The sequence below is a fragment of the Thalia democratica genome, chromosome 1, assembly GCF_965202585.1.
Source record: "Thalia democratica chromosome 1, ktThaDemo2.hap1.1, whole genome shotgun sequence".
NCBI lineage: Eukaryota > Metazoa > Chordata > Thaliacea > Salpida > Salpidae > Thalia > Thalia democratica.
Genome location: NC_139165.1, coordinates 64,699,838 through 64,711,421, shown reverse-complemented (window position 1 = coordinate 64,711,421; position 11,584 = coordinate 64,699,838). Strand labels below are relative to the sequence as shown.

Here is an 11,584-nt window from a genome sequence, read left to right as displayed (position 1 = left end):
TATTTAAAATACCTTAACATGATTTATAAAAAATATTTTCTAAACATTAATAATTTTTGTGAGGTCTATATTCGCAAATGTAAGTTTTTCTAATTTATATGAACGAATAAGTTAAAATGAAATATATTGTTCTTAAGTTATTTCTAAAAATTATGAACGAGATAAAGAAGGTTTTATTTAAAAAACCAGACTTTAAAGTTACAGATAATTATCCTAAAAAAAATTTATAAATGATATTATATCATGTTATTACAACAAAGAATTAAGAAAAAATTTCTTCCTCCTTAAGATAACTAGCCAATTTCGCTTTAATTTTAAGGAAGGACTTTTGGAAATCCATTCCCAAACCTCTAGTGAGATGAAAGTCCACCAAAGTACGCTTTTCAGGACAAGACTCACTATCATCAGCTTCTGCAACGTTGCCTCTGTCATATGATGTTACGATAAAAGAGAGGTTTCTTATGGAAGCGTTATTTGCCTCTATTTGAATTTCTGAAAGTGAGTGTTGCTTGGTAACGAAGCTAAGTCGTTCACAAGCCTCCATGATTGCATCCGTAATAATCTTACCACTTGCACTGGTCCAGAATCTAGTCATTTTCCGAACCAAAAGACTATAGGGCTGAGATTGTTCTAACGATTGAGTGATGCCTTGCGTTGAAATTACAACAGTGTCTGAATTGATGGGCTGGGACAAACTGGAACATCGATGGCTAATTATAGGCTTCAAAACAACCTCTGACTTTTTCATCAATTTAGGCTGACTCATAGATACAATAGACTCTAATTTCGGCGCGGGCTGGCTTTGAGCCAAAACAACTTTGAAATTGCCAGATACATTTCTTTTTCTAGAAGGGACCTGCATCCACTGGTGGCTACGGATGTCGTTAAGTTTTATTCGTTTTTCTGGATCATGCTTGAGCAATTTCTTTGCGAGATTGAGTGCTGAAGTGTTTAGTTTCTTCCACGGTGAAAAGTTGAACGTCTTCTGCTCATACCACTTGAAATAATTCGGCTGTAATAGATTCAAATGAGTTAAAACTTTATAATTTAAATAATTTTCAATTATACTTTTTTATAACACATCAAAATAATTTAAATGGGTGCTAGGTTGAACATCATAGTGATTCATACCTGTGCTAACGAAGCCCCTTGCCAAGGATACTCCCCTGTCAGTATAACCACTAGAACCACACCGCACGAGAAAACCTCTGAAGGCTCTGCTTTGTATGGTTTTCTAGCAGAAACTTCAGGAGAAGCATATTGCGCTGTCGTATAGTAATTCATCATCAGTCTTTCCTTTCCCTCATACCTAAATGTTTGAAAAATTGTTGTGCAACGATATAATATAATCTGCATTTTATAACGCTGAGGGTAAAATTCATGTTTAAAACCTAGATTCAAAATAAAAATATTACTGGAGTTAATATCACTTTATTGCTTAGAACTACTTGCTGAAAGAATCACATTTATTTTAGTTCTTATTAAGTTCATTCCAAGCTTTTTATTTAACTTTCTCTGTGTTTTCAAAACTTAAGTCATTTTATTAAAAAAAAAAAGTTTAAAAACATTATTACGCAGAACAGATGCTAAAAATGTATATGGATTACTTATTTAGAACAAAAAAATACTGTAACCTGTCACCTAGGTACGCATCTGCCGGTATGGTACGCACCTTTTAGCCAAAAAACTTTAAAAATGCAATTTTTTTGAAATAAAAACAATAACCCTTAAAGTGGTAATACAAAATTATTATAATTTGAAATAAATTATACTGTACTAATTAAATTAAACGAACCAGAAAGTAAGTTATAAACTTACAAATTGTATATAAACTTCAAAATTTGAAACAAACATACTACTTTTTTTTATTTCACGAAAATAAAGAGTAGTGCAATTTAAATTTTCATTGATTAAAACATAAGAGTATAAAATAATTTTGAATAGTCATACAAAATTTAAATAAATGAAAGTAATTAACAGTGTAACAAAAATTTGCATACCCTATGATAGAAAAATAAAAAAGCGTATAAAAATCTAATTAAAATTCTAGATAACAGAAAATAATGAACAGTGCAATTAACATTTACATACCCTATGATTGAAAAGTGAAAAACCAAAAGCGTAAAAAATACATATTATAATTAAGATGATTATTATATATACTATATAAAAATTTGATTATATTAATAGATAACTATTATATTAAGATCGGATTTAGGTGTAAAAGTCATCTGCAAACTTAAGTGATTTTAAACATGTTTTTATTAGACTTAATATCAGTAAATAAAGACCAAAATTTCTTGGGTACTTTTGCGGTGTGTTCAAAGTGCGTGCCTAAGTATCAGGTTACTGTATTTAAGTTGTAAGTTTAATGCGAGGAAAGTAATTAGATAAAATAGTAATTGAAAAAAGTATTTGAAGTTTAAGTGTTGATAGTTTTAAAATATAAGATAGTATTAATAGCTTTTAACATCAGTTTTTACTAGTGATCTACCAGGTCCATAAAATAGGATTCATAATAATGGTAATACTGATAGATATGAATATATTCTATTGATATAATGATTAAAATTCAAGTAAAGCCAAAAGTTCTACAAGATCTATTGCTGATTAAAAAAGATAAAACTTCAAATTTAAAAAACACCTAACTTTAATTAAGGGGGGGGGGGGGGGGGGTAAACACCTTTTTTTGGTTTTTTATCTTATTTTATATAGTTTTTACTAAGCTACAAGATGCTTTTTCAGATTTAAAAAAATTCTAAATAATTTTTGAGATATAGCTGTTCAAAGTCGGAGGCAACAATAGGTTCCTTATGGGAGGTGCAAACTAAAACTGCAAAAATAGACTATTTCACTAAAAATCTATCTCCTCCTACGTTTTTTGAGATAACTACCTCAAATTTTTAGGAAATGTTCCTTGATATATTTAAAAAATTCTGTGGGAAAGAATTTTTAAAAAGTTAAAAAAAAAAAATTATATAAAAAATAATCAAAAAAAACAGTTTTTTTTTATTTTTTTTGTTATAAAATTTTTATTTTTTATAAGTTCTATTCCGACAAAATTTTCTAAATATTGCAAGGAACATTTCCTGAAAGTTTGAGGTAGTTATCTCAAAAAACGTAGGAGGAGAAAGATTTTTAGTGATTTCTAGTTATTTGCCATTTTAGTTTGCGCCTCCCATAAGGTTCCTATTGTTGCCTCCGACTTTGACCAGCTATATCTCAAAAATTATTTTGAATTTTTTAAATCTGTAAAAAGCATCTTGTAGCGTAGCAAAAACTATATAAAATAAGGTAAAAAACCAAAAAAGGGTGTTTACCCCCCCTATGCCCTTAAAACACTACTTTGAGACATTTATTACTGCATATTCAATTGTTTATAAAATAATAAAGATCCAAATCTTTTTCTAATCAACGAAATCGATTAATTCCGTTAAAAAAGGCTGGATCCAGTGGTTTTACAAACAATACATACTAAGTTTAAAAAGTATTGAGTGTTTAAAAACCACTATAAATTTGAACCTCTACTGCCAAAAAATAAGTTTATAATTTTTTTTTTTGAAAAGAATAAAATTTGTAGGGGCTTAATAATTACTTAAGACCATAAAGGAAGTCCAACATTTTTTCGCAAAATTAACATTGACTCTTATTTAAAAGCATAGAGTATAAACTAAATGCCTTTTTATGGAACAAAAAAATTCAACTAGCTTTTGAGATATATAACAAGTTTTGTGAAAAAAAAATCTGATAAAATCATATGGAATAAAAAATTTCATGCTTAATTTCTTTGGAATTTAAAAACATTCTCTATAAATATATCTCCTCCTGCATATTAAAGTAGTTTACTTCAAATTTTGAGAATTTTTTCTTTTAATATTACAAACAACTTGTAGAAAGCGGAATTTTTAAAATAAATATATTACCAAATTAAAAAAATAAATTGTTCAAATTGAAAAAAATATATATTACAAGATTTTAAAATATTTTTTCTGGAAGTTAATAAAAAATTATTAAATGTATATACTGAGAAAGTCTCAAAACAATTTCTTAAAATTAAAGTAGAATATCTTTTATAAAATAGTCTATTTTTACCTTTTTAGTTTGCAGATCCGATAAAAAATATATTGAACTCTATAAATTTGATCGCTTAAACCTCAAAAGATACTTTTATATTTTATAAACGGTAAAATACAACTGATAGCTTAGTTTTTTATGTAATAAATAAGACTAAATTTTTTGAAAGTGATTTACTTTTCTTATGGCCTAAATACTTATTTTTCAGTTTCCTTTCAAGTTACAGTATAAGAAAAAACTATTATACATTTTTATTCCTTGATTGAAATAATTCCTTGATATGATTTAGAACTTAATAAATAACTTTAAGTATGTTATAAGATTAATACATTTTAAAAATGCTGTAGATATAACACTTATATAAATTGATTTTAATAGTTTTGTTCCAAAGCGAATGTAATTTAAACTTACTTACCTAAAAACAGTTGCTAAGCCAAAATCTATAATTTTGAGAACTTCGTTTTTGTCAAACATCAAATTTTCTGGTTTAATATCTCGATGAGTAATTCCTAATTTTTTATTTACTGTAAATATATAAAAATGATGGTACTGAAGTTATGCAGTTAGTTACTTAAATAAAAGTAGCTTATAGTCAAAAATTAAAAGTTTATGAGCACATACTATCTATGAATTTAAAGTTTGTAGTAGTTTATATCTTAAAAAGAGCAAGTTAAAAAAGAAACTACTTGAAAACTTTTTTTGGTAAAAAAGGTCTCATTAAAAATTTATTTCGATAGAAACTATTCAATTTATTTTTATATATTATTTAATAGTATATATGTTACTTCATTTATATTTGAAATACAATGTTTCAATGCGTTTAGCATATTATCAGAACAATATAATATTATTGTTCTGATCATATGCTAAACGCATTGAAACTGCAGTAAACAAATCGAAAATAAGTTTTTTTTTTGTATTATAAATACTAATCTCTGCTTTTGCATCGAGAACTTTGACATTTGTCAATTAAAAAAAACAATTTCATATATTACTTAATTTAAATGTAGAAACTTTCAAACAATATTTAAACTTGTTTTTTAAACTTTTAAAAAATAAAAACTTATTGTTGAGACTGCAATCTTATTAAAATGAAAATTTGAAAACCTTTGTTATGGAGATATTCCACACCATCTAAAAGTTGACAAAAAATATTTCTTGAATCAGACTCTTTAATTCCTACATCAGGTACAATGCGGTGATACAGTTCACCATTACTAGCTAACTCCATAAACAAAAGATGAGTGTTTCCTTCTACTCTAAAAATATTAGAAAATGCTTTATAGATATAAAAACTCAATTTATCTATGCTTACTTAATTTTAGAAAAGTTAAATGTAATAACAAGTGTTCCAATTTTCTCTTTTAACGATGTCTTAGTTTCATTACTATTTTATAATTATTAAAAAAAAAGTTTTAAAAACATCAGCTTTAATTTAACGTACGGTATCTTAAACTAAGATTTTTTTTAGTATTTTAGTTTATTAGAACTTTAATGTTTTCCTTAATAAAAATTTCCAACTTGCATGTCGTAGTATATCAAAATTACAAGAGTCTTTTTTTTTTGTGACAAAAGAATTGTGCTAATAGTTCAAAACTTAAATACACTTTTTAAATAAAGTTTAAAAATGATAATATCATAGTTTGTAAAACTAACCTGTCTCCATAACAAGATATAATGTTTTGATGCCTTACTGACTTAAGAAGTTTAATTTCTTTTTGATTCCGTATTTTAGTAACCTATAATTTAAAAAATATTCAATTAAATAACTTAGACTTTCTTTTTCATACAAAACTTAGATTTAAAAGTAACATCAGGTTTGAGCTTTTTATACACTTTTCAAAATAATTATAATATTTTAATAACTATAGAAATTAAATTTCAATATTTCAAAATACCCTGGAACGTTTTAGAAATAAGAAATATAACAAAAAAGACTAGTTTGAAAGAAGCATTTCTGCAAAAAACTTTAAATTTTTGCTTTTTCTTAAAAAGTTTTAGCAACAGGCTTGTGTTGATTATCAACATGACCAAAGTAGCACAAATCTCAAAAAACTACTTGGAGCTGAAATTACTTTTCAAAAGACAGCAAGGAAATGTGCTAACAATTTTAGTTAAAACCTAGCACCAGTACTCAAACTGCTGCTGACAGAGATGACATCAAACCAGTCCATGAACAAATCAGTTGGACCCACAATAAGTTAACATCACCTTAGCAATCAGCAACAATGGATGACTTAGATAGCAAACCAACAACTGAAAAACTCAGTAAAACAATTAGTTTCTTGGCTGACTTGCTCTAACACTGCTGTTTATTACCCCTTATACATAACACTAATCAAAAATACAAAAAAGGTAGGGTGTTGCAAAAAACATGTGAATCTAAGATTATAAGTTTATATATAAAAAAAAAAGGTCTAGGTTGGATTGCAACAACTACACAGCAATTCCCATTTTTAGAACTGAATGTGTAGTTTTTCCTCACCTGCAGAAATAATATATTTCAGGTTCCAATGTGGATTTAGGTCTAAACTTTCTACTTCTGATGTGATGTTATCTGTAAGACAGCTGTAAGAGAAAAACAATGAACAGAAGGTGCTGTTGTGTAGATTTTTCATTTAACAAACTAAACCTTTTGATCTAGTGAGCAGGAAAGGACTATTTGCAACAATGTTGAACATTTAACATACTCAATGTATCTTCAACACTTTAAAGTTTTTTTGTAAAACTACCCATCAGAATGTAGTGTTTCCAATATATTTAAAGTTATAAAAAAGCCTAAATGTCAGCACTTACTAGTGGAAGGAGATTGCTAATGACAGCAACAAAAACAATCTTTATTTCTACAGAAAACTTAAAGAGAAAGAAAACAAGAATGATTTTTTGTTTTAAATATGTTTACCTTTTTTTTTGTACCACTGTGTTTGTCTTTGTTTTTAGTGTTGTGTATTTTATACATGATCAATTTTTTAAGCACAAAAGCATAGCTGATTTCAGCTGATAGTGTGTCTATTATTATAGACAATGTAGTTAAAACTTAACTATTGGAAGCAAATAAGCACTATTTTGTTGACTTTAGTGAAAACTAATAAACCACCAATTAAGCAATAATACTTTATTGTAAAAAGTTTTTTTTTCTAATTTGGTTTTTCAAAAACAGGTTTTATGAATTAAAGTTTTACATGAGAATCAATTGGGTAGCAAACAATTAAGATTTGAATTCCATTAGAAAACCTAAGTAGACAAAGAAATCAGAACAAGTTTTATCTGTTGTTCTTTTTTTTTCACTCATTATTTTGTCACATCATTATGTTTGCTTTTGTTTTAGTGTAGTGTAATTATAGTACATGATTAACTTTTTTGAGCACAACATGCATAGCAGATACTGGCTGATAGTTGGCCTATATTAATATTTATCAAAATTCTTCAAAGGAAAGTCATTAATCATTTTTTTTTTAATTTTTAAATTTACAGTTTTTAAAAATATATTTTATTTAATTTAGTATAATAAACCTAATCAAAATTAATGCAGATTTCTCATCTAAAATTTGTTTTCTTAACAATAAGGTGAGCACAAAACTTTTCCTATAGTTTTATAATGTGCACACGTTATTTAAGAGGTAGAGAACCACTTATTTCAGCTGCTACTTTTTTTCTTCAAGTAAATATTAGTTTGTTATTCGATTTTAATGTACTTTATTGTACTTTTTTTATCGAAGATTTCAATTTCACTTTTATACAACAAGTTTACTTTTAAAAAGTATCTTTCGTGATTTCATATACTTTATGGTAGCTTCAACAAAACTATGACAAGTATTTTTAATAAACTAAGTATAGGAGTATAACACTGGTATACCAATATTCCAAATAAGATACCATAATATTGTGAATCCTAAAAAAATATTATTAGTCATAGTAAAACTTTAACACAAGAGTAAAAACTAATGTAATCTGTTGTGTTGGGCATGAGAACAAGTAAATTGTCCTGGACAAGACATTAAAAGGTATTTATGTGGAGACTCGATAACAGAAAGGTTCTTTGTGCAATAGGTCCTAGGACCAAACATTTTTAGTCATTCAATAAACTATGACAATAAAGAATCAATAAAAAAATAAAAAAACATTTAGTAAATAATTCTCAGATAAGTACAATATTCTGTTTGTTTTTATTCTGTTGATAAAAACTAAATTTAAGATCTATAATGTCATTAAAAGTAGTAAAAAAATTTTCTAATCAAAATTATAATTCAAATCAATCATATTTGCTTTTAAGTTCAAAAACCTTAAAGAATTTACAATTGGGCTTAAAAAAAATCAATTATCTCAATTGGATTGAACTTACTGCTATTTTCAGTTACAACAACTATGGACAGACTGACTTAACTTATTAGTAGATCTCTATTTTTGTAAAATTGAATAAAGGATTGAAAGGATTATAAAAAATAAAATAATAAGCTTTTTAAGAGCAAAAATAAATTTTTCATAGACATATATTTTTTACTCAAATGAATGTTTATTATAAAACTAAGATTGGGAAAGTTTGAGAATTAATGCTTAAAACTGTAGAACAAATAACTTTTCTGAAATATTCTTTGTTACCTTTTTTATTCAATCATTCTATAAGGAACCTAATCAACTCTCCAACTTAATACCCTTCTACCTGAAAAGCTTATATGAATTGAAATAAAAAGTAAATTACAACTGCTAGCTAAGTTAAAGATCTTTAAAATGCAACTAATAAGTAAAATAAAGTGTTTTAACCCCTTTATTGCCATAACTATAAGAACTACTATTGTTCTTGACATGACATTAAACTATATCCTGGAGTATGATTTGATAACCAAAAGGCTTTTTCGTAAACCAGGTCCTTGGACCTAATCTTTGAGTGCTTTTTTTTTTCTTTAATAAGCAATTATATTATTTAAGTGAACACTTATAATTTAAAAATATGAAAAAAGTTATAAAAAATAAGTACTTGAAAATAAAACTTATAATCTCCCCTTTAAACTTTATAACAGAAATTAAAAAAAATTAAAAAACTTTTATAATTTATAAAGAAAATAATAATATTTAACTTTTGAGGTATAACAACCACTTGTGTAAAAAAAAATCAATGTATGGAGTAAAAATTTTTCATGGCCGATTTTCTTAGAATTCTGAGAAGAACTATAAAAATAATTCTCCTACTTTATTTTTCAGAGTTTTAGGAAATGTTATTTTGAATATTAGAAAAACTTATTTGAATCTTTTTTTTTAATGAATTTTATGTTAAATTATTTATTTCAAAAAAACACTAATAAAATATTTAAAAACTTGTTTTATACAAGTTGTATTAAAGTTATTAAAGATTAGATTGAAAAAGAATTGCTCAAGAATTAAAGGAGGAGATAATTTTTTTAATGAAATAGCATATTTTTGTCTTTTTAGTTTGTGCCTCCCATAAAGAACTTAGTTGACTCTCAAATTTTGATTGCTTATATCTAAATGTTACTTTGAATTTAAAAATAAATAGTAAAAAGCAACTGGTAGCCTAATCTTAATGTAGAAAATCGAACTAACTTTTAAAACAGTAATTTAAACTTTCCCCCCCCCCCCCCTTTATAAAAGCTAAGATGAAAATTTAATAATCACTCAACTTGCAAACTTATTAACAACCTTTTGTATAACAACAAAACTTTTCTCAACTTATTGTTTATAGTTTAATTTACCTTATACATTTTTTTTGTTGTAAGCACTAAACTGAATTTATTTACAATAAACAACACTTTTATCCTATTTCATTATAATCACACAAGGTTTTTTTAGTGTGAGAGCAAGTAAATACATTACAATCCAAGTTTCTAAGAAAGTTTTCTATGAAAAGTTTTCCCAACACACATTTGTTTTAAAAATTATTAATGAAACTGACTATATCTTAAAGGGTTTTTTTTAATTTTCGTAAGGTATAAAAATTATAATCTAGTCTAAGTTTAAGGTTTTCAAATAGGCAGCAATGTTTTTATTTTGTACAAAAATTTTGGGCCACCTTGTTGCATTATTTGATTTAATGACAACCATTTATCTGTACTAGTAATTATTAGCATCAATAGTTATCCAAAAGTAATAAAAAGGATACAGTGAAAACCGAACCTGGTCTTCTATCTTCATCATTTTTACAGCAACTGCAGTCCCTGTTTCATTATGTATAGTAAGATGTACATTTCCGTATGTACCAGATCCTATAATTTGATGCAATGTCCACCCAGCAACAAATTGTGATGACATATCAGAACAAAAATTTATAAGAAAAATGCTAATAGTTTAATAATATTAAATATAAAAAAATAAGTTATAGTTGTTTATTAAAATTTTTTGTTAACTAACAAAAACTTATTTGGTGTCTCTTTTGAATATATTTTGTTAAGCTGAAATCTTGTAAAATAAAACAATTTGGATTATAATATGTTACAATAAACTTATTCATATAAATAACTTAAACTTTGCTGTCAGATTTTTTAATGTTTTAAGTCTTTATGAATTTATTTTAATTCAGTTCTAACAATTGTATTATCTATTTTATAACTACAGTACACTACCGCTTAAGTACGCAAATTGAACCCGACCAAAAAGTGCGTACTTAGCACGGGTAGTGCGTACTTTTGACGACATAGTATAACATGAAATTTAGTTGTTTGTTTTCTTTCTTACAACTAGCCACCAAATAATTAAGCCAAACAAACAAGTCTTTTTATTTTAAATAACATTTAATACATAATTCTAATTTGTAAAATTTTTTAATAAATTTTAAAATGATTTATTTTTTCTATTAAAAGTTTCTACATAATTAATACATACATTTAATATAGAAAGTCAATGTCAGTCAATGATTTGAAAAAAAATTTAGCTACATTTTGTTTTGTTAGAGGAAAAGTACCAAACTACATTGTGTTTACCAAACATTTTCAAAACATCAATTTATGTACATTTAAATTAATATATGACTTAACTATTTTGTATTTGTAGGTTTTTTTAACTTTGTCATTTATATTTATTTATTTTATAGCATTACAGCTCAAATATCATTATTCTTTGTACTTTTCTGCAACTACTACATAAGTATTTAGTTTATTAACATTTAATAACAGGACTGTCATAATCTCAGGTTACTTTAGACTACTCAGGATTACTCACCCTAGTTTAAAATATGTGAAAGTCTCAGGCTAACTCAGCAGGTTGGCCATTCTACCTGGAAACATAAAATAATCTGGAAAAACTTGATGATTGAAAATTTAGGCAAAAAAACTGGAATTTCTTATAAGTTCTAGTATAACATCCTTTACTTTGTCTTTCTGGATAAGTGCGTACTTAAGGCGTGATGCGTACCAAAAAAAGTGCGTACTTAAGCTGTAGTATACTGTATTTGACCTTTACCTTAAATACCTTGTATAGTTACTTTTTCAAAACATAACCTTATACTATTTAACTTCTTGTCTAATTAAAATTTATATAAAGAATTAAAAGCTTTTAGCTA

General features: G+C 26.0%; 1 protein-coding gene across 1 annotated transcript; it reads right to left on the bottom strand.

Annotated features, from left to right (window-relative positions):
- Window positions 1–262: 262 nt before the first annotated feature.
- Window positions 263–10,338, bottom strand: LOC145838050 (serine/threonine-protein kinase Chk1-like). Its single transcript, XM_082945581.1, has 6 exons — window positions 10,204–10,338; window positions 5,731–5,813; window positions 5,182–5,333; window positions 4,490–4,583; window positions 1,132–1,309; window positions 263–1,012 (listed from the first exon to the last, which is right to left on the bottom strand). Exons 1-6 carry the CDS (start codon window positions 10,336–10,338, stop codon window positions 263–265), a joined length of 1,392 nt encoding a protein of 463 aa, XP_082801707.1.
- Window positions 10,339–11,584: the final 1,246 nt, after the last annotated feature.

What these genes read in the sequence shown, in the direction of transcription:
- LOC145838050 (XM_082945581.1), bottom strand. Translation starts at nt 10,338, where the DNA reads ATGTCATCACAATTTGTTGCTGGGTGGACATTGCATCAAATTATAGGA. An exon ending in ATATCTTGTTATGGAGACAG is followed by an intron (nt 5,334 to 5,730) that starts GTTAGTTTTACA and finishes TAATATTTTTAG; the next exon opens with AGTAGAAGGAAACACTCATC. An exon ending in GGCTTAGCAACTGTTTTTAG is followed by an intron (nt 1,310 to 4,489) that starts GTAAGTAAGTTT and finishes TCAAACATTTAG; the next exon opens with GTATGAGGGAAAGGAAAGAC.